This window comes from Dendrobates tinctorius, unplaced genomic scaffold (genome assembly GCF_039654945.1).
Source record: "Dendrobates tinctorius isolate UK_male_01 unplaced genomic scaffold, ASM3965494v1 ptg000091l, whole genome shotgun sequence".
NCBI lineage: Eukaryota > Metazoa > Chordata > Amphibia > Anura > Dendrobatidae > Dendrobates > Dendrobates tinctorius.
Window position 1 is genome coordinate 6138603 of NW_027361759.1, and position 21624 is coordinate 6160226.

General features: G+C 45.8%; 1 protein-coding gene across 6 annotated transcripts; it reads left to right on the forward strand.

Annotated features, from left to right (window-relative positions):
* The first annotated feature begins 1402 nt into the window (after nt 1-1402).
* Nucleotides 1403-17662, forward strand: RPP21 (ribonuclease P subunit p21). 6 transcript variants are annotated; one of them, XM_073586223.1, is made up of 7 exons: nt 1895-2024; nt 3937-4008; nt 5006-5065; nt 10682-10782; nt 11732-11814; nt 12573-12704; nt 17190-17662. In XM_073586223.1, exons 3-7 carry the CDS (start codon nt 5009-5011, stop codon nt 17267-17269), a joined length of 453 nt encoding a protein of 150 aa, XP_073442324.1. In that variant the 5' UTR covers nt 1895-2024; nt 3937-4008; nt 5006-5008; the 3' UTR covers nt 17270-17662. The 6 variants fall into 6 exon arrangements, with proteins under 6 accessions (XP_073442322.1, XP_073442326.1, XP_073442324.1 ...); XM_073586221.1 differs by lacking the exons at nt 1895-2024; nt 3937-4008 and adding an exon at nt 1403-1667; XM_073586225.1 differs by lacking the exons at nt 1895-2024; nt 3937-4008 and adding an exon at nt 1737-1870.
* The last annotated feature ends 3962 nt before the right edge of the window (nt 17663-21624 follow it).

A 21624-nucleotide genomic window follows, 5' to 3' on the forward strand; every position in this document is an offset into this window, starting at 1 on the left:
TGGGAGTTGCTGAGTTCGTCATCTGTATGGCTGCTGTCTAAATGCACTGTAATCCCAAACTCCTCCAGCATTTCAGTGGGATCATTAGAGGGACGTGAGCGGTCAACCTTCTCCTGGCATTTACTGCACTTCTTGATGTAATCCTTCAGTTCCTTCAAAATACCTGCAGGTAAAAAACAAAAAAAAAAGCACAATGACAGATATCGATATGTTAATAAAATCCAATTTCAGTTGCAGGAAATCTTCCCATGTGTCCAATGTCCTGCTGTCACCATATCAGTAGACAGAGAACACAAAACACTTGCCACAGCCAGTAACTAAGAGCAGCACCATGGTGTATCGGACTCCCTAATCTACGGATAATGCGTAGCCCATAAACTCCTTCCCCACTGTCCAGTCACATCACAACTAATGTAAGGATGGAGGCTTTATGTTCAGCCAAACATGGTTCTTCCATTAGGGAAGCGCTAGCGGTGTGATCGCAGGTGTAATCAGAAAATCAGTTGTCACCATCACTTTAGACTACTGCTTATTGGAGTCTGACGCCTCCGATCCTCCTCCTCTCCCCCGCTGTCATACATTTACCACCCAATCGCCTCCAAGACTAATCTCAAGTCTCCCCTCATCCTCTGGGTTTTCGTGCCCAAACATGTCCGATCGTCTCCCAAATTCAAGACCTTCAGGGCATGTTCCTGTGATCCGGATTAGCAGCGGTTTGGACGCAGTGCTCCTGCACTGCGGCAGTGATCTGATTGGTTGTCATGGATAACTGTAATGCTGACTGGAGTGAGGAGGAAAGTGTACTCGGGACCACCCGATGCTTCTGATTGGTGGTCTCGGCCATCTGACATTTACTCCCTAAGCGAAAACAACCTCTTGCAGTAAATTCCCTCTTGTTGAGGGTCTCTTTTTGACTTTTTACCTCCCAGAAGCAACGACGTGCCATAGTAGGGCATGACATCTGCAGCTAATCACCATGCCCGCTGTGACCACTGCAGCAGTCAATTGTGAATGTAAGACTTCCCGGTTACTGTGGTGGAGGATGGCAAGCTGATCATATCATGGCGTGCGATGTTGGACCAGTAGGGTATAAGACCGTCCACAAGGAGACGTTTATGTACAGTAAGTAGAGCGGCCTATCTGTGGGGGAAGGATGCCTCAGAGTAGTAATATTACATTTAGTTTTATTTTGCAATATGTTATTTTTAGGCGACCCCTTGTAGGAAAGAGCAGCGGCCTCCGCCTTATACAGGGGCATGACAGGAACATGGGTCAGAGGGGCTCAACAACCAGTGTTGTAGTCAGCAGCCAATCAGGCGGCTGCTTTCATTTCGCAGGCCAATTTACCTACAAGCATGATTGTTATTGGCGCCCTCACCTCTCCACCAGTAGCGCTGGGACAGGCGGTGCCACGTATGGTGCCGGGTCAGGTGCTCCCCTCCCGCCCCGGTGTGCGCCTCCTCTATCAGCCCCTTCCTGCGCTCGGGCTGCAGCACCACCTCCAGCTCGGTGAAGCGCTCCTTATCTCGGTGCCGGCGCTGAAAGTACAACGTGCCGGATCGCACCACATAGCAGGCTGCAGCCTTGCGGATCTTGCGCTTGACATTGCCCTCGGTGCCCGGGGCGTACGGCTCCTGCTCGTTCGTGAGGTAGCGCAGGATCGCAAGGTAGCTCTCCTCACTGGACATCCTCCCGCGGACGGAACCCAGGGGCGCCGCTCCCACTGACAGCCCCACGAGGAACTGCTGGTATCGGAACGTCTGGCGAAGGCACTTCTCACGGAAAGACAAAATGGCTGCTGCACCACCGGAAGTGACGATCGCAGTGGGCGGAGCTACGAGCGCTTTTGCTTTCAGCCGCTGAACCAAAGGTGTCTCTGGCTTTCCGTTCTAAGCTGTGCAGCGCCATTTTACCAGAGACTTATGTAGAAGTGTGCCCAGATGGTTCCCATGTCTCCCTGCCTGCGTGAGCCTGTGTGAGCCTGTGTGACGGGGAAGTGAGGAGCCTTCGGGCGGCTCTTGTGGGTATGACAGTGGGACTTCCAGGGAGTGTGGCTCCGGGGGTGCGCAGCTTGGCCTGTATGCTGCTTGTCACAGCTTGGATCAGTCCTTAACTCTTTGGTGGCTACGCCTAATTGAGTCACCCCTTTTTTTTCCTGCTTATCTGTAGTCGTAAAGTTTTATGTCTCATAGATCTGGCTGCATGAGGTTTTGTGTTATCTGGGACACACTACTATTTTTAGCACTGTTCTGGGGCACATATATATGACTGGCAGTGGTGGACCTAGAGGCCGATGGGCCCCACTGCAAGATTTATCCCCCAACATCCTTACATATGTATATACACCAGGATGGGGCCCCGGGTAAGGGACATGTATACCAGGATGGGGCCAAGGATAATATACATGTTTACACCAGGATGGAGCCCAGGATTAGAGACTGATTATACATATGTCCCTTTTATCTTGGGGCCCCATCCCGGCATACCTGTGACCCTTTTATCTTGGGGCCCCATCCCGGCATACCTGTGACCCTTTTATCCTGGGGCCCCATCCCGGCATACCTGTGACCCTTTTATCCTGGGGCCCCATCCCGGCATACCTGTGACCCTTTTATCCTGGGGCCCCATCCCGGCATACCTGTGACCCTTTTATCCTGGGGCCCCATCCCGGCATACCTGTGACCCTTTTATCCTGGGGCCCCATCCCGGCATACCTGTGACCCTTTTATCCTGGGGCCCCATCCCGGCATACCGATGACCCTTATCCTGGTATATATTTCCCCCTGTTGTGCCATTCTGTTTTTTTTTTTGTTTTTTTCTTTTAGTTCACATGTGACACCAAAAAATTGAGTTGAATGAATTCTCCAGTGCTATATGCTCTGGAAACGCGTAGATAGTACTACTTACTCCGTCTTGAGCTAGATCTCTATTTCCATTAAAAAAAGGTGTTTTTTTTAGTACATATTTTTATATAATTTGTACCTCACTAGATGGTAAAATGTCACGTAGTGACAAGGGACTGTGAGCACCTACCCAATTTTTCGCGCAAGGGGCACCCTAGGCTATCCCTGTCCCCCCTATTACCTCGTATGGTGGAGATACCGGGATCTCGTACTTTGCTATGTGCCTAAACTTATCTGTTCCCTCCCCCAACCCACGGAGGTGTGAATCCGAAGTGTATTAGAAGACCCTAACCAGACAGACAGGAATAAACACGGATTAAAGAAAACTACTATCATACAAATACACTCACAAAACAGTGGGAAATGGAAGGAATAGGAGGCACAAACCAAATGGGAGAGGATAAGGATAAACACACAAACCAACTCCACACCCAAATCTACTGAAAAACTCTCAAACTGCATACTCCAAACACCGAACTTATCCAACACCAAACCCGGTAATGATAAACTTTCACTAGCAACTCCAAAAGTGCTAGTGGCAAGCATATATACCATAAGGGAGTGGCCAACACAGAACAGGTGAGACCATTCAGAATGGAGAGCCCCAGGAGATAAAAAAAAAAAAAACTAATTGAGCCTTGCAGTGACAGAGCAAGGAAAACCTTCACTGTTCAATAGGATGGTGAAGCTGTCCTAATCAGTGCAGGAGTTCATGTAACCAGGTGCCACGATCTTATGGCCTCTCTCTGTTGCTGTGTCCTCGTGACAATATCTTTTTGAAACTAATTTTCGCTTGCTGTAATTTATGCATCCATGCAAACCCCAGTTACTCGGAAAAAATGGCCTTCTGCTGTGAGGACCCAATTGCTCTTCTGTGCTAGACAGAGACTTGGGGAACATGTAATCTCAAGGTCCTACAGAAGCATGGACAATGCTAATTCTTCTGTTTGCACTCTGTGAGATCTATGCAGCAATGTAGCTGGCAAATGAGAATACAGAAGTGGTAATAAAGCACGTCTGTCTTCTCCTCAAGGTCTGTGGATATGTCTGACAGCTGGGGACAGGACCTGCTGCTAGTTTGCAGGAGCTTCAACTCACACGTCAAGTAAGGCTACTTTCACACATCCGTTTTTTTAAATCCGGCATGATGCGGCGAAATTTGTGTAAACCGGATCCGAAATTGGATCCGGTTTTTTCACATAGAATATAATGATCGCTGCATCATGCCGGATGGACATGCGGCGCCTCCGGGTTTTGCCGGATACGGCAAACATGCGCCGTCCGGCGTCTGCAAAAAACGTTGGCTGCAACGTTTTTTTGCAGCGCCGGACCGGCTTTTTCAACTGCGCATGCCCGGGCACTATGAGTTTTAACCCCACAAGTGCCCGGCGCGCATCTCTCTCTCCCCCTCCCCTTCTCTCTCTCTCTCTCTCTCTCCATACGCTCCATACCTTTCTTTGGCTGGCTCTCTCGTCCCCCTCTGTCTCTCTGGCTGCTCTCTCGTCCCCCGCTGTCTCTTCGGCTGCTCTCTCGTCCCCCGCTGTCTCTTCGGCTGCTCTCTCGTCCCCCGCTGTCTCTTCGGCTGCGCTCTCGTCCCCCGCTCTCTCTTCGGCTGCGCTCTCGTCCCCCGCTCTCTCTTCGGCTGCTCTCTCGTCCCCCGCTCTCTCTTCGGCTGCTCTCTCGTCCCCCGCTGTCTCTCTGGCTGCTCTCGCCTCCCGATCTCTCTCCGGCTGGCTCTCTCAACCCCCGGTGCTGCGGCTCCTTTAAATGTCCTCCAAGCCGCATCAGGGGCCGCATGTACATCCGGTGTCACCGCTGCAGGCCGGATCCGGCGGCCCGGCTATTCGCCGCAGGCCGCCGGACCCCTGACACCGGATGTCTGAAAGAGGCCTTAGAATGCCACAGGGTTGAAGCCCAGAACTAAGCGCAGTAAACTTATGGCATTTGGTCAATATCTGGTTAGCGTTTTAGATATTTTGTTCTTGTGTTTTGTACCAGTTGCCTTTTACCCTAACCATCCCTTATTGTAGGCGCAGATACATGTAGATGAAAATGTGCAGATTATAAGCTTCTATGAACAGGGTTTTTTTTTATTGTTCTAGATAATGGCAAATCAAATTAAAGACAAAGAAGCGCTGCAGAGGCTCAACTTTCTTTACCAGGTGAGACTGGCGAACGTCCCCATATATGCCACATTTATTAGGAGCCAATGGGGGGAAAAAATCAATGGGCGCTAGTGGGCCGGATTACTGCTTACTTGATGGGTGTTTGTCACAGGTCATTAACTTCCTGATGATACAATTTCTCAATTTTGTGGTTTCGTATACCCCCCCCCTCCAAGATCCATAATTGTTTTTTTTTTCCTACTTAGTTGTTGCAGCTATATGAGGGCTTGATTTCTGTTGGACGAGTTGTAGTTTTGAATGACACCATTCAGTTTCCTTTATAATGTATAGAAAATTGTGGGGTAAAAAATTTGAGGGCAGTGAAATTATGAAAGAAATGCTGAAAATAAGGAATCAATTTTACATCCACTTACCAGTTAATCTGTTTTATCTCCTGTACTTCTCAGCATGCGGCCTCTTCTCTTGCAACGTGGCCACTCATCTACCATTAAAGGAGTATTCCCTTCTCTAAGATACTATGCCAAAATACAGTAGGTGTAATATTAGCAAGTATCTCCAATTAGAAATGTAGTATAGTTTTCTGATTCACCATGTCTCTTTCCTCATGTGCAGGCATTGCAGGACCTTCGGTATCCATGGTTATGGTTATCAACTAGCTGTCTCTAGATCAGTGGTGGTAACCATGGATACCTAAAGTCCTGCAATGCCTGCACATGAGGAAAGAGACATAGCGAATCAGAAACACAATAGTAATAATAAATTTTATTTCTATAGCGCCGACATATTCCGCAGCACTTTACATTTCAGAGGGGATTTGTACAGACAATAGACATTATAGCATAACAATAATCACATAGATTATAACAAATACAAAGAGGAATGAGAGCCCTGCTCGCAAGCTTAGTCTATGAGGAAAGAGGTAGACACGAAAGGTGGGTGGTAATGGTTACCCTGATTGTATAGACCAACCAGCCATAATGTTAAGTGTGTAACACTCAGACACAGAGGGCTAATGGATGCATAAAGCATGTGGGAACATGATGCGTGGAACCTGGTTATGGTAAAACTTGGCTGTGCCACACAGGGATAGATTAGGTTAATGTGTTGAGGCGATAGGCCAGTCTGAATAAATGCGTTTTCAGGGCACGCTTAAAATTGTGGGGATTGGGGACTAATCGTATTGACCTGGGAAGTGCATTCCAAAGAATTGTCGCAGCACGTGTAAAGTCTTGGAGATGGGAGTGGGATGTTCTGATTATTGAGGATGCTAACCTCAGGTCATCAGCTGAACCGAGGGCGCGGGTAGGGTGGTATACTGGAACAAGGGAGGAGATGTAGGGTGGTGCTGAGCCATTGAGGGCTTTGTGGGTGAGGGTAATAAGTTTATACTGAATTCTGGAGTGGATGGGTAGCCAGTGTAATGACTGGCACAAGATAGAGGAATCGGTGTAACGATTGGTGAGGAATATGATCCTGGCTGCAGCATTCAAGACAGATTGGAGAGGGGAGAGTTTGGTAAGAGGGAGACCGATTAGAAGAGAGTTACAATAGACGAGAATGAATAAGAGAAACAGAGTGTTTGCAGAGTCAAAAGTAAGAAAAGGTCAAATTCTAGAAGTGTTTTTGAGGTGCAGATGACAAGAGCGAGCCAGTGATCGAATGTGGGGGGCAGAGGAAAGCTCGGAGTCAAGTATGACCCCAAGACAGCGGGCCTGTTGCTGGGGAGTAATAGTGGAACCACACACAGAAATGGCAATGTCGGGTATAGGTACATTAGTAGAGGGAGGAAACACAAGGAGTTCAGTCTTTGACAGGTTCAGTTTCAGATATAGTGAGGACATGATGTTAGACACAGTGTTTAGACAATCGCCGGTGTTTTCTAGAAAGGCTGGCGTGATGTCAGGAGAAGCGTATAATTGGGTGTCATCAGCATAGAGATGGTACTGGAAACCAAATTACTGATTGTTGGACCAATAGGGGCAGTGTACAAGGAGAAGAGAAGGGGGCCTAGAACCGATTCTTGAGGAACCCGAATAGTAAGGGGAAGGTGAGAGGAGGAGGAACCGGCAAAAGATACAGTAAAGGAGCGGTCAGAGAGATAGGAGGAGAACCAGGAGAGAACGGTGTCCTTGAGGCCAATGGAATAGAGCATAGTGAGGAGGAGCTGATGATCCACAGTGTCGAATGCTGCAGAGAGATCCAAGAGAATTAGCATGGAGTAATGACCATTTGATTTAGCTGTTAGTAGATCATTAGAGACTTTAGTGAGAGCAGTTTCAGTAGAGTGTAAAGAGCGGAAACCGGATTGGAGAGGGTCGAGAAGAGAGTTATCAAAGAGATAGCGGATAAGACGGGAGTGGACCAGGCGTTCCAGGAGTTTAGAGATGAAGGGGAGATTATTGACAGGTCTATAGTTAGCGGCACAGTTTTGGTCGAGGGATGGTTTTTTAAGTAGTGGATGTATGACAGCATGCTTAAATGAGGAGGGAAAGATACCAGAAGAGAGAGAGAGGTTAAATATTTTAGTTAGGTGAGGGGTGACAGCAGGGGAAAGGGACTGGAGGAGATGTGACAGAAATGGGTCACTGATGCAATTGGTTGGGCGAGAAGATGCAAGGAGCCTGCTTACTACTTCTTCTGTGACTGGTTGAAAATCAGAGAGTGAGCTAGATGCAGTGGAGGAGGGAGCACGGTGCATGGTATGAGGTGATTGGGAGATAATTTCCTGTCGGATCTGGTCTATTTTTTCTTTGACGTAATTGGCCAGATCGTCAGCTCGGAGCTCCATGGTTGGGGCCTGTACTCTTGGGTTGAGTAGAGAATGAAAAGTGTCAAAGAGACGTTTCGGGTTATTGGGACAGTGAGGTGATGAGGGTGTTGAAATAGGTTTGTTTGGAGAGCTGAAGGGCAGTGTTGTATGTTCGAAGCATAAACTTATAACAGATGAAATCTTCATGTAGATTGTGGAGAAAATCCAGACGTTCGGCGCACCTGGAGCACCGCTGCAGGAAACGTGTTTGCAGGGTGTGCCAGGGTTGTCACCGTCTGTGTTGTGGTGTTCTATTTATAGGGGGTGCAAATTCATCCAGGGCACTTTGAAGTGTTTCATTGTAATGCTTCAGTGCAGAATCAGGACATGAGAGGGAGGAGATCGGGGCCAATGAAGACTGCAAGTACTTCATAAGTTTCTGGGTGTTAATGGCCTGTATGTTTCTATAAGTATGGACAGTGGGGGTGACCTGAGCAGCCTGGCAGTTCTTGATAGAGAATGAAAGAAGGTTGTGGTCAGAGAGCGGGAGACGGGAGTTTGCAAAATCATCCACTGCACAAAGCCGAGAGAAGACCAAGTCAAGGGAGTTTCCGTCTTCATGCGTTGGAGAATTAGTAAGCTGCGAAAGGCCAAACGAGGAGGTTAGAGATAAAATGTGAGTAGCATATGGGGAGAGGGGAAGAGCAATGGGGATGTTGAAATCTCCCATTATGAGGGTAGGAATGTCACAGGAGAGAAAATGTGGAAGCCAAGTGGCAAAATGATCCAGGAACTGATGGCAGGGGCCGGGAGGACGATACACCACCGCCGCTCGCATGGAGAAGGGGGTGTAGAGTCTGACGGCATGGACCTCAAAAGAAGGGAAGACTAGTGAGGGTAGTTGAGGGATACCTGAAAGGTACATTTTGGTGATAGGAGCAGACCAACGCCTCCACCTGCTCTATTGTCTGATCTTGGGGTATGAGAGAAGTGTAGTCCCCCGTATGAAAGAGCAGCAGCAGCGGTAGTGTCTACTACTTTGGATCTTTGAGATGGGAATACCCTTTTAAGGGTGACCCTACCCTGTAAGGTTCTCTTGATTCATGTAAGGTGACTGCTTCTTAGTAGGCAGATTCGTGTCTGGCATAAATGGCACCCTATATTTATATTTGCATTGTGACAATAAGGATTTTGAGTTTGGCATTATGTTACTACTACTTATTGGGGTTGTCTCAGCATCATAAATGACTAGAATTGCTAAGTACTTTGTAGTTTACTTGTTGGTAAAAGTCCTCGCGATTCTCAAGAATGAAAGTATTTGTAATTCTACAGTATACCTCTCAATGCCGATGTTACCGGCCATCTTTGCTGTCTGTGATCTATGGAGGGTCTCTTGGGCAAGGAGCACGGTGCCTACCGGTTCTTTGTTTATAGAGTTTGCCAGCTCAGAAGCTGGCTGTATCTGTCCAACCTCCGTCTCCCTGCACTTCTCCCATGCTCTTTCAGTTTGCAGCATCCAGTAGTGCACAGTCTGAGCCAGTAGAGCAATGCTACTGGCTTACACTGTCAAAATCAATTGGGAACAGAATCATGAAGCCCGGATGCAGTGGTACGCTTCTGATGATCTATAATGAGACAACCCATTTAAAGGGAACCTATGATGTTCAGAAATGCTATTTGGCTGCAGTTATAGGGTCACTCTGCATAAATACATTTTAGATCACCCCTCCTCCACTTACTGGAACAGTGGCTACAGGAATAAAATGGTGTAACTTTCTCCCTGCTTCTTTCCGCTTCCACTCATAATGGCATTACAGCCACCACTCACTATACTCCTCGACACATTGATGGCTGTCACAGTGCTGGGCAGTGGTTAAATTAACTGTAATCGCTCCCTGCATCCCCTGATAACTGGAAGCGAGGTGTACAGAATTATATTCAGTAGGTTAATTTGCTTCCTGTAAGGCAGACAGGATTTTAGCCTTTTTTTCTGCAGGTAAATAGCGATTCTGGACATAACAGGTTCCCTTTTAACCAATTATGACCTACTTGTACATCCTATTTCGAGTCTTTATGTAAGGTGCTGGTTCAGGAGCTGAACCGTTATCATAATCTGTAGACTTTTAAGGGCCTGTTACACATAGCGATATCTCTAAAGCATCACCGATTTTGTGACGCAGCAGCGATATCACTAGCTATATCGCTACATGTGATACTCACCTCTGACCGGCCCCCCTGCTGGTTATCGGTGATCGCGCGAGATCGACCTGGTCCATTTCTCGTCGTCGACTTCCTGCTGGCACCTATGAGCGAGCCATGGACGCAGGCGGAAGACGGACACCCTCGCCGCGTCTGACAGGTGAGTACGACCACCGCTGCATCGCTAGTGAGATCTGCCTGTTTGGCAGCTCACTAGCAACCATTTAGCGATGCACCAGCGATCCTGACCGGGTCATATCGTGGTCGGGATCTCGCTGGTGCATTGCTAAATGTAATAGGGCCTTTACACAGCCAGTGTCTCCCACAAACAGCAGCGAGCTGACCAAGCCCCCGATTTGGTACGTCGCCAGAAAAACAAGTTATCACTGTTGGAAAAGGGGGAGGAAAAAACAAAAGTGCATGCAATGGAAAATCTGACTGGAAGGGGTTAACAGTGGCATAGCTAAATTGCATGTCTATCCATGTTTTCATCAGGTTTTTTTCCCCCATCTTATAGTAATATTTTGTGTAACTCCTATTGTGTAAAGATGCAAGATGGACCTCCGAATCATTGCCATTGTAGGGCCTAAGGAACCCCATACTGACCCTGTATACATTTCAGTAGCTTTCTTACTGTGAGGTTTCTCATTTCTTTTTATTAACTGGACTATGTAACCTTGCTTTTTTTCTCCCTTTCCCCCCAGGCTGCACATTCTGTTTTAGCTGCAAACCCGGAGAATGTGGAACTTGCTCGATTTTACTGTCATACAGAAAAAACCATTGGCAAGCGTTTAGTGTTAAGACAGTAAGTTTTCTTCTCCCTTTGGGAGTATGCCTTCTGATAAGGACCTAGTGCTTAATTACGCTTTTATGGGAATCATGGTTTAGGTATGTTTTTTACTCTTCCATTTCTATACTAATCTCAGAAAACCTCTGGCATGTGACAAAGACCGGACTGAAGTTTTCCTTGGTGAGGGTCCAATGGTTGCTGAAACAAAGGGACAAAAGACTTAGATATTGGTAGTTGACAAGGCAGTAACCTACCTGCAACTCTGACTAGTTTAGTAGTGTTGATCACAGAAATTGACCTATTTGAGTCCTTTTTTTATTTCTACATCCCCTGACAGCCATCAAATGTGTAGGGCCGGCTTTACTGTAGTTATTCATGCTTGAGATTATTCCTGTGTATTTGGGTTGTGAATCAGTGTTTTTCTGTGTTAGCTCAATGTGCTATTCACAGTATAATTCTTTCTTATCGCATTGCTTCAAATTTGTATTACATTTACTACTTTAAATTCTGTTTGTTACGACTAGGCACAATTGTACCTTGAAGAACATCAACTATGTTTTTAATGTGTTTTATGCTGGTGAATGCCCCATGCATTGCTGGAATATCTGACTTCAAGGGAATGACACAGGAACATTGTCACCTTTATTACTACTTTTACTAATGTGAACCCAGTGACCCGGCTGTTTATGGCATCTGCATGTACCGGCAGCATAATGCCTGGCTCCAGTGTGATAAATACTATTGGGTGACTTATTTTGTGTTGCACCGTATACTAGCTATGTGGAGGGCCGCTTTAAATAATACAATACTTAGTTCCTATAAGCAGTGTGACTTGTACGGGGCTTTATCTGTAGTTCTCTACCACAGCAGACAAGGGAAACAAATGGTGACTTCTGCCGTGCCAGTTTATATATGCACTGCTACATCTAGCTAACTAATCATTTACACCTTCCTCTTTTTCTAGGGATCCGTCTATAAAAAGAACAATTTGCAAGAGATGCAGCTCTCTCCTGCTTTCTGGCATCACATGTACTGTGAGACAGAGAAGTAAGTGGGCTCTGTGGGGTTTTTTTTTCTTTAAAAAAAAAAAAAAAAAAATTGTATAGATCGACTGACATCCTCTACGAACATCCTCCTATAATGTCCAGTGTATGGGACCACGCTCGCCCATTAGTTTGGTCTCACATCCCATATCCTTACAGGGGAATCTGTCACCATGAAAATGACATTCAATTTGCAGGCTCCACGTTATAGAGCAGGAGGAGATCAATAGATTGTACAGTTTTATGAGAAAAGATTCAGTATAACGTGTTTTAATAATTTAAGCCTCTACACTTTCTGGCATTCTCTGGACCATCAGTGACTGACAGCTTTCTCTGTATGCAAAGATATGTAAATAAAGCTGATGGGACCGCCCACTGGACCATCAGTGACTGACAGATTTCTCTGTATGCAAAGTTATGTAAATAAAGCTGATGGGACCGCCCACTGGACCATCAGTGACTGACAGCTATCTGTGTATGCATAGTTATGTAGTGAATGCTGATAGGACCGCCCATGGGACTGAAAATCACAGAAAGAGCAGAGACCTTTTAACTTGTGTGTTTGCGTCTGTGTATATGTGAGCTGGGGCAACAAGAAAATTGGTGTGATTAAATGGATAAATTAATCATTTAATTGGGCGACTTTCAATTTAAGGTTTTATTCATGTCACATTTTGTCTCCCATTTCTATAGATGATATATTTATATTAAAAGCTTTATATGCATTCCTAAAATAAATTAAACCATTACCTTTCAATGCAGAACATCGAGGACAGAGTCTAACAATAATTCGATGTCTCAGCTGCGGTCTTACTAAACGTTTCCTAAATAATCCCAACTACAAGCTTTGGAGTGAGCAGCCAGAGGCATTGTTGGAAAACCAACCAAAACAAGGTACAATTACTTTCAGAGGCCTTACTTTAAGGCTATATTCACACGTTGCGTTTGCTGCGTTTTTTTTCTGCAGGCAAAACCTGCTCCCTTGGCAGTAAAGAAGCTGCTTTCAGGATCCCAAACTTCAGCTTTGCGTCCACCGCGGAAGCATGAACACAGGTCACTAGTGCAAGACATGCATGAAACCATAAAATCATTTTTGTAATAGAAAAAAGGGCAAGTTGATCAAATTATTTAGTGGAAAAAGATTTTTATGTCTGAAAGATTCGTATATATTCTGAACCAAAAATTTCACATGAGTTCATAAAAAAACTACACAATTACAAATGTAACATTCAGGGGAGGTGAATTGGTGGTGAATAGTTTACCTAAGACATTGGCAGAGCATTCAGGGTATGTGCACACGGTGCAGATTCTGCTGCCTATCCACAGCGTTTCAGGCTCTGCGGGTCCGCAGCAGATTTAGGTACGTTGTACAGTACCATTGTTTTCAATGGTAAACTGGAAAACGCTGTGCACATTCTGTGGATTTTTCCGCGTGGTTTTGCTGCGGTTTACAATCCGCAGCATGTCAATTCTTTGGTCCAGAAATGCTGCGGTTTCACACCTCATCCATTATGAGGTGCAAAACCGCAGGCAAAAAATTTATCTGCGGTTTTCACTACAAAATCCGCAGAGGCAAAAAACTCTGTGTGCACTTAGCCTGAGTGTGTAGGACACTGTTTACTCTCACACTTTGGTAGGCCATTGAGTTGATCAGGTATTATTCAATTTCGCACCTTGGTCAGCCAATTTACACATATCACTAATTTAATTAAGCTGTACAAATGCTAACTGACATTCTCAGGTGAGGAGACCAAGACATTATGGATTAAACTTGGGAAAATCACAAATATAAATGGGTTTCACATAGTGCTGTACCTGCTTTTTTCACTAAAAACGCAGCAAAACCTGATACTTGCATTTTTGCACTTACTCGTTGCTTTTTATGGGTGAAAAAAAGCTGAAGGAAGTGACATGCTGCAGTTTAAAAAAAAAAATGCAGCAGTTTTACAATTGTCAGGGGAAAAAAACAATATGCGTGAAATTTCTGAAATATCATAGCTTTTGTTGATACTGTAAAATGCAGCTTAAATTTTCCAACGTGTGAACATAGCCTAAGGGCACAGTCAGGTTGTTGTAACTGTCTGCATGCTCGGATCAGAAGAGCCGCCGGCCAGTCCGTTCCGATCTCTGTCAGATTTATATGGCTGCCTGACTGCGCCCTAAAGGAAGTCTGTCAGGAAGAATTTCTGCTGAAATCTAAAAGTAGATGTTACCTGAGTAATTTGATACCTTTGTTGTAAAGATATACTATGAACACCTTACCGACATTCGTCGTATAAGTTATATTCAAAGTCAGCTCCAAGTGCTTTGACACCCCCTATACTCTTGAAGTTAATTTGCATATACAGTGGCTTGTGAAAGTATTCACCCCCTTGGCATTTTTCGTGTTTTGCTTCCTCACAACCTGGAATTTCACTTTTTTTTTTTTTTTTTTTTTTTTTTTTTGCATCTGTTCATATAAAGAACATGCCTACAACTGTGAACATTGGTTTTTTTTTATTGTGAAGCAAACAAGAAATATAACAAAAGAAATGAAAACTTCACTGTGTATAGCTATTCAAACCCTAAAGTCAGTACTTTGTAGAGCCTCCTTTTGCGACAATTACAGATGCAAGTCACTTTTGATAAGTCTTGGTGATGAGCGAACATGCCTGAATAACGTGTTACCCGATCTCGCTTGAATGCTAATAGAGTGTCTTCGTCCTGTTCGAATACTACGTTCAAGTCACCGTGGCTGCATGTATCACGGCTGTTGGCAACACATGCGGGGATTGCCTAACAGCCATGAGACATGCAGCCACGGTGACTCAAAGATAGTATTCGAGCTTGACAAAGACACTCTCTTAGCACTCGAGTGAGATCGGGTAACACCTTATCCGAGCATACTCACTCATCACTAATAAGTCTCTGAGCTTTTCACATCTTGCCACTGGGATTTTTGTCCATTCCTCAAGGCTAAACTGCTCCCGCTCCTTCAAGTTAGATGGTTTCCTCTGGTGAACATCAGTCTTCAAGTCTGACCACAGATTCTCAAATGGCTTAAGATCTGGGTTTTGACTAGGCCACTCCAAAACATTGACATGTTTCCCCTTAAACCACTGGAGTGTTTCTGTAGCAGCATGCATTGGGTAATTGTCTTGTTGGCAGGTGAACCTCTGTCCGAATACTTTTGCAAGCCAACATAACTTTAACTGTGGATTTCTACAAGAAACTTTTAAACAGGGCTGTGGAGTCGGTAAGCCAAACCTGCGACTCCGACTCCTCAATTTCCCTTACACCGACTCCAACTCCGACTCCACGACTCCGACTCCCACACATATTGCTTATATTTAAGTGAAAAATTTATTGTAGTACAATGTGAACCTCAGACATTTAATCATTTTTATGATCCAATAATCAAGATGTTTAGATAGAACAGAATATATATTGGTGTACTACCCGGTTTTCATTCTTTTTGGTACAGATACGATATGAATAGACAGATATGGATATATAAATAGAGCAGATTTCTAATCTGCTTTTGCTATTGAAAACATTATCTATGAGCTCAAAAACCTTTCAGGTGATGCAGTTTTTTAAAAAGATGATGAGCTTTTGCAGCTGAAAAACGTATCCTCAAAAAACACAGGAAAAACGTTGTGTGTGAATGTAGCCTTAGATCAGGAATATAACAGCCATTTATAGGACATTTCATAACTTTCCCAAACTCCTATGAAAAAATATTCAGCACATCCTGCATTGAATTACTGTACCCAATTTATTATATATTTTAGGAGTCGGAGTCGGTCCATTTTATACCGACTCCAACTCCGACTCCACCAAAATGAGCACCGACTCCGACTCCATGACTCCGACTCCACAGCCCTGCTTTTAAAGTATAATTTTGGGTACAAAAATTCCACCTGATGGGTTTTCTGCAATGGGTGTTCCTTGATTATAATTCTGATATTTAGTTCCTTTGCTGCTGTCTGATTTATTATAGTTCCCAATGGAGATTACTACAACTATGGGATTCAAGTCTAATTAGTGATTGGATGATGTATCTCATTTGAGTTTGCTTTAAAAAAATACTATGTTTTATTGCTGCAGTCAGCTGTTCTCTTTTGCACAAGTGCAGTATTTATCAGCATTAAAGATCACAATGAGTACTTGGGTAACTATCAAGTGCTCCTGGTCATACAGGATCTTTTCTTCATGTTATCACCTCTACACAAGCAGAACGTGTGACATCTTGTAACATTTAAGGGGTATTTATTATAATAAAGGGACAGAATATGACCAGGTGCTGACAAAGTCAAAGCATCTGGATTGCAGAGATTTTTGGGTATCTGTACTTTTGATGATTTTTGTGCAGATATTTGTTTGCCTTGGGCATAAGTAGCAGGTATTGACAGTACATCTATTTTCACATTGTGCATAATGTCTCCTCACTGGAAATCTGTGAGTCTGGGCAGATAATACATAATAGACCCAGTTCACCAAGCAGTTTTCTGGCAGAAAACTGCTTGAAGTGTGCGGGTATGTGCACATAATCAGGAATTGGTAGCGCTTTGGACGCAGCCCTTGTCCGCTCCATCCAAAGTGCTGACGACTATTGAACGCAGGTGAATCCGCATGCGTTCAATGAACCGTGTGGAATCACCGTGCATTACATTCTATGGGTGAAATTTATCTTATGGAGACTAAGCATCTCTGCAAGATAAATAGACATGCTGCAGTCTGAAAAGACATCAGTCTCCACAGGTAAGCTGCGGGCGTCTGTGCGAGCACAGTGGGCATGGGATTTTATAAAATCCCATCCACTATGCTGTAACATCTGGACCCTGCGGGTTGGACTCTGTACAAGTACACAGCATCCAACCCGCAGCGTTTATTGATCATGTGCATATACCCTAGCAAAACTTTTGGAATGGTTCATATAAATAAAATAAAAATATGCGACTTTTGTCACTTTTCATTCCAGCTCAGTAAGCTCCGCCAATGATTGGAATTGGAGATTAATTAAGAGGGGATGCGGCTGACAAATTCATCATAATTTATGCCAAAAAATGTGGGTAATTTTATGATGAGTCACCTCCAGTCTCAAACTGGAGGACATTTCTGACACTGGTTAGCGGCCGCTGAAAGATGCACACGCTCCTTTATTAATTTGCCGCATTTTTTTCCTACGCTCCCACTGCATCAAGACTGACATCAAAATACTAGACTTGATGAATGCAGCCAATAAGTTTTAATTCTTCATTCTGGTTGAAGATTCAAAAGTGTGAAAATTATCCTGACAGTAAAAGGGTTAATTCTTGCTTAGTTGTGCAGGATGGTGGGAATTCCCAGACCGAATGAATTAATTATATAATTGTTTTGTTATTATTTTGTTCCTAGATACTGGATCGCAGCAGAATTTGCCAAAAGAGAAAGGATCATCTGCCAAAATAGAAAATGCCAATAAGATGGCCCCCTAACACATCACAACTATAGTTATGTGGCTGTGAATGGACACTTTAAGTTGAATGATCTTAACTTCTGTTTTTGGCACACTTTGGTTGTAGAAATTAAAACTGGACAAGGATATCATGTATAAACTAGTGCACGGATAGACTGTTTGTGGGAGACATCACAGTTTAACACTTATTTTCTAACCTTCACTTGCGCAATTGGTCATTATCTGTTTGTTGTTAAACATTCTGTTTCCTTTCACTAGTTCATTCTGTTGGGTGTGAGTGAAATACCTTTATTATGGAAGATGCATATTTACTGTGAAAATATGCACTTCATTTTTCCTTCTATAAAATGTCATGTTTTATATTGTAAAAAATTGTACAAATTGCCAAAATAAACTTATTTGTATTCTCCAATGCTGGTTAGAGCTTTTCATGTTCCAACAGGAGCTGGTACAGCAACGTGACACCCAGACTCACATATTAAGCTATATGGCTTCGGTGAATGATAGACTGCTCTCCCTTTAGTCTGCCACCGCAGCCTCTGCTCACGCTCAGTTTCGTCACCCTGATCCTACTCCGCACCCTCCACCCCACCTTGGTAAACCACCCCAGTATAATGGCGACCCCAAGTTATGTCGGGGTTTTTTGAATCAATGCCGCCTACACTTTGAATTTTTGCCACACCAATATCCCACCGATCGTGGTAAAGTGGCATTTGTGGTGTCACATTTAGAGGGCGAGGCTCTGGCTTGGGTTAATCCTTTGTGGGAGCATGATGATCCCATAACCTCTCAACTGTCAACCTTCTTTGAGACCTTTCGAAAGTGTTTGACGAACCAGGTCGCGTAGTCTCGGCTACTCAGTCTCTTTTTAATCTTCATCAAGGCTCCCTTACTGTCGGGCAATACGCCATTCGTTTCCGTACGCTATCCTCAGAGTTGGGATAGAATAACGAGGCACTGGTTGGGACTTTTTGGAGAGGCTTGTCGAGTCGAATCAAGGACGAACTTGCGGGTAGAGATACCCCTACCTCTTTGGAGGATTTAATCTCTGGCCACGTGTATTGATCTGCGTTTCCAGGAGCGTTAGCGTGAGTCTGCTAGGGAGCGATGATCTAATCGTTTGTCTCCTGCCACCTTTAGGCCTCTCTTGTCTGCGTCCTGCGATGTCATCCTCCGCATCCGCACCTGAACCTATGCAGGTAGATCGGGTCAAAATGGCGGATCAGCATCGGAAAGAGAGAATTGCTCACGGTCTTTGTTTTTACTTCGGTAGTGCTTCACACTTAATCTGTTCCTGCCCTGAGCGACTGGGAAACTCCTCCACCTAGGTTAGGTAGGAAAGACCTCCCTAGGTAGGTGTGTGTGTGTGTGATCCCTCTCTACCCTTGACCATATCGGTCCAGATACATTTGGGCTCTGAGCGATACTCGGAAGTGGCTTTTTTGGATTCGGGCGTGGCAGGTAACTTCATAGGTCTCGAGGAGGTTAACAAGTATCAAATCCCAGTCAGGATCCTGGAGCACCCATGGTTGATCTCTTCGGTGGACGGTAGACTTCTGTGAGAGACCGTAACTAAGGTTACTGGACAGGTGGAGCTGCAGATAGGAGCCTTGCATCGCGAGAGAGTTGCATTTTCTCCAGTCACCTTCCACGACAGCTACATCGGAGGATGTCTTCCCCGCCCTAATAGGGGACAGGAACACAAAGAGGTTACATACCCCTCCCCTTCCTGCAACCACCAGTGTTTTCCTGTCCCCTATGGGGCATGAAGAGGTCTACCATGGTGCTGCCGTGGCCGGCGAGTAGGAGCACCCCACATCTAGTACCAGCTGGAGATACCTGTCAGATGCCGAGGTCGGGGGCCTTGCTCTCCTCCGGTGGCTGCTCCCGTCTCCGCCTGCATAGTGGAAGTCGGGACTCTCCCGCCTCTCCTGCGCCTCCTTCGGGGGTAAAGCGAGGCGGTGATGTGCGTGCTGGGGGCCTCCAGATAGCTCCCCGGCTTCCTCCTCCTCCGTGCTGCCGGTTCCTGGGGGCTCACGCTGGCCAGGGGTGGCGTTCCTCCACTTTGGGCGTTACTGGGATTTCATTGGGGCGCGCATCACTTCCGGTTTGTCCCTATGTGTTCCACGGTGGAGCGCGCGCCGGGGGCGCGTTACTCCTGGGACCGGCGGTCACATTCTGGGGCGTCCTCATGTGGTTCCCCCATTGGGCCAAAGGGAGGCGGTGCACAAACAACGCTGGACCCTCGATCTTTGAAGGTCCGGGTGAGCATATCACCAGGTAAGACACCTGTCTGACACTGTAGACGGCATGGACGGTGACAAGCCCTCTCTCTCTGCGTCGGCGGAGCCCAGCGTACCCCCTCCTACTGTAAGTAGCAGGCATCGGCCCTGGCTATCCAGCATTTATTTCCTAAAATGGCGTAGCATACCTCTCTCTCTAATATGGGGAGAAAAAGGTCTCTGACCCTAAGAGGACCAGCCACAAGTGTAAAATGTGTGCTGCCAGACTCCCTCGACATACGGAGAAAGCTCTGCCTGTCCTGTACGGAGAGGTCCTTTGCGCTGAGCAGCCCTCTCTCCTGTATAGCATCAAATCCCTCATAATACAGGAGGTTCACTCCTCCATGGCTCCCTTCTCCCAGCCGCCTCCCTCTAGGAGGAGGAAGAAAGCTCCGATAGGATCTGACTCAGGCGAAATTCAGTCCTCGGATTCAGAGGACGCTCGGGAGATTGAGAGTTCCTCTTCCACGTCCACCCCTAAAACCAGGGAACAAAAAATCACTTGGTTCCAAGAATATGGGTGAGCTAATCAGTATGGTTAAGAGCACTATAGGGGTGGAGGAGGAAGAAGTTAAATACACAGTACAGGACGAGATGTTGGGCTGAAGCCCAAAGAAGGTTTCCTGTACACGAGAACGTACAGAATCTGATCCTCCATAGAAGAAGGCCTCCCTGAAAAAAAAAAAAAGCCTGTCCCTTTGAGGACTCCTCCCAGCTCAAAGATCCAATGGATCAAGAAAGGAAAAAAAAAAAAAAAAAAAAATTGAGAGCTTATCAAGGAAGTCCTGGGACACTTCTACAAATCTGCTAGAAGCTAATATAGCTTCCACATGCCCAGTCTCTATTACGCACAGACTCAGTGCACCTCAGGGGAAAAGATACCTGACTCCCTACCCCTACTGCAGAAAGCAACAAGGTTCCTAGCCGATGCTTCCGCTAGCGGTAGCTAAACAACTTAAGACCGGACCAGGACTGAAGACCAGCCTGTAATTCGCAGGTCTCGGGTAATTCTTTAATGCACCGGCTCTTCTAGGCTGAGCGTGACTGCTCTTGTCAGGTCTGGTAGCCGCAAAAGCGGCCGTTCTTTCTAACTCCTCTAGAGGAGTGCCCAGGTTAAAATCCTAAGGGAGGCGACTTGTCTCCAAATGGTGCGCCATCCCCTACCAGGGCCACTATGTGTTCAAGCCTGTCCTGGGTAACATCCTGGACAAGGCTTTGGACAAAAAGGATCTCTTCTGGAACATAGAAATCTTAGGAGACTGATTTTTCATCCCTCCCATGACCAAACCTCTGTCAACAGCTATTCGAAGCTGAATTTGCATTCCCTCGTCAGATCACAGCCGCTGAGCAGCTTGAAGCTGGACCAGTACCGGCAGGAGAGCCTGGCTGGGAATCCCTGGTCCTGTTGACATAGGAAGAGTATAGGGGGGGCAAAGGCAGGAACATCCTTGTCCCTAACCATCAACAGACCCCAGATAAGCAATGACGCACAGTTGGGGGTCGTGTCTCGCTCTTTTTTTCACCCCCTGGCAGTCCATCTCCACAAATCAGTGGGTCCACCGTACCATACGAGATGGACTAAAAATTGGGTTCGAGAGTCCTTCCCCGGAATGCTTAGGGGTAACCTTCCTACAGCATCCACACCTTCAGGGCTCTTTACCAAGAGATCTGCTCCGGTAGAGCGCGTGGGTGCCAAAGCAGGAGAAGGACATGGCCATTACGCGCGTCCCTTCCTGGTGACAAAGCCATCAGAGAAAAAACGAATCATCATAAACCTGAAGCCATTAAACGATTTGGTCCGGTACAGGCAATTCAAAATGGAGTCAATCGGGGGTCATGGCAACGGTACATCTGAAGGGTGCATATTACCATGTGCCAATCCATCCGACCATGTATCTCTCCAAGATCATGGCGGAAGCCGTGATTTTCATCCGACGACTTCCTCCTCACTGTACCATCTATCTCATGTCAGAGGATGGACGTAGGAAAGACCCCTGGGATATTAAGATCCCTGGGTTGGATACCGAACCTGGTCTATCACTCCACGAGAAGGAAGCTTCTGGGAGTTCTCTCGGACTCAAGGGGAAAGACA

What these genes read in the sequence shown, in the direction of transcription:
- RPP21 (XM_073586221.1), top strand. Translation starts at nt 1,416, where the DNA reads ATGGTGCCGGGTCAGGTGCTCCCCTCCCGCCCCGGTGTGCGCCTCCTC. An exon ending in ATGTACTGTGAGACAGAGAA is followed by an intron (nt 11,815 to 12,572) that starts GTAAGTGGGCTC and finishes CTTTCAATGCAG; the next exon opens with AACATCGAGGACAGAGTCTA. An exon ending in GGAAAACCAACCAAAACAAG is followed by an intron (nt 12,705 to 17,189) that starts GTACAATTACTT and finishes TTTTGTTCCTAG; the next exon opens with ATACTGGATCGCAGCAGAAT.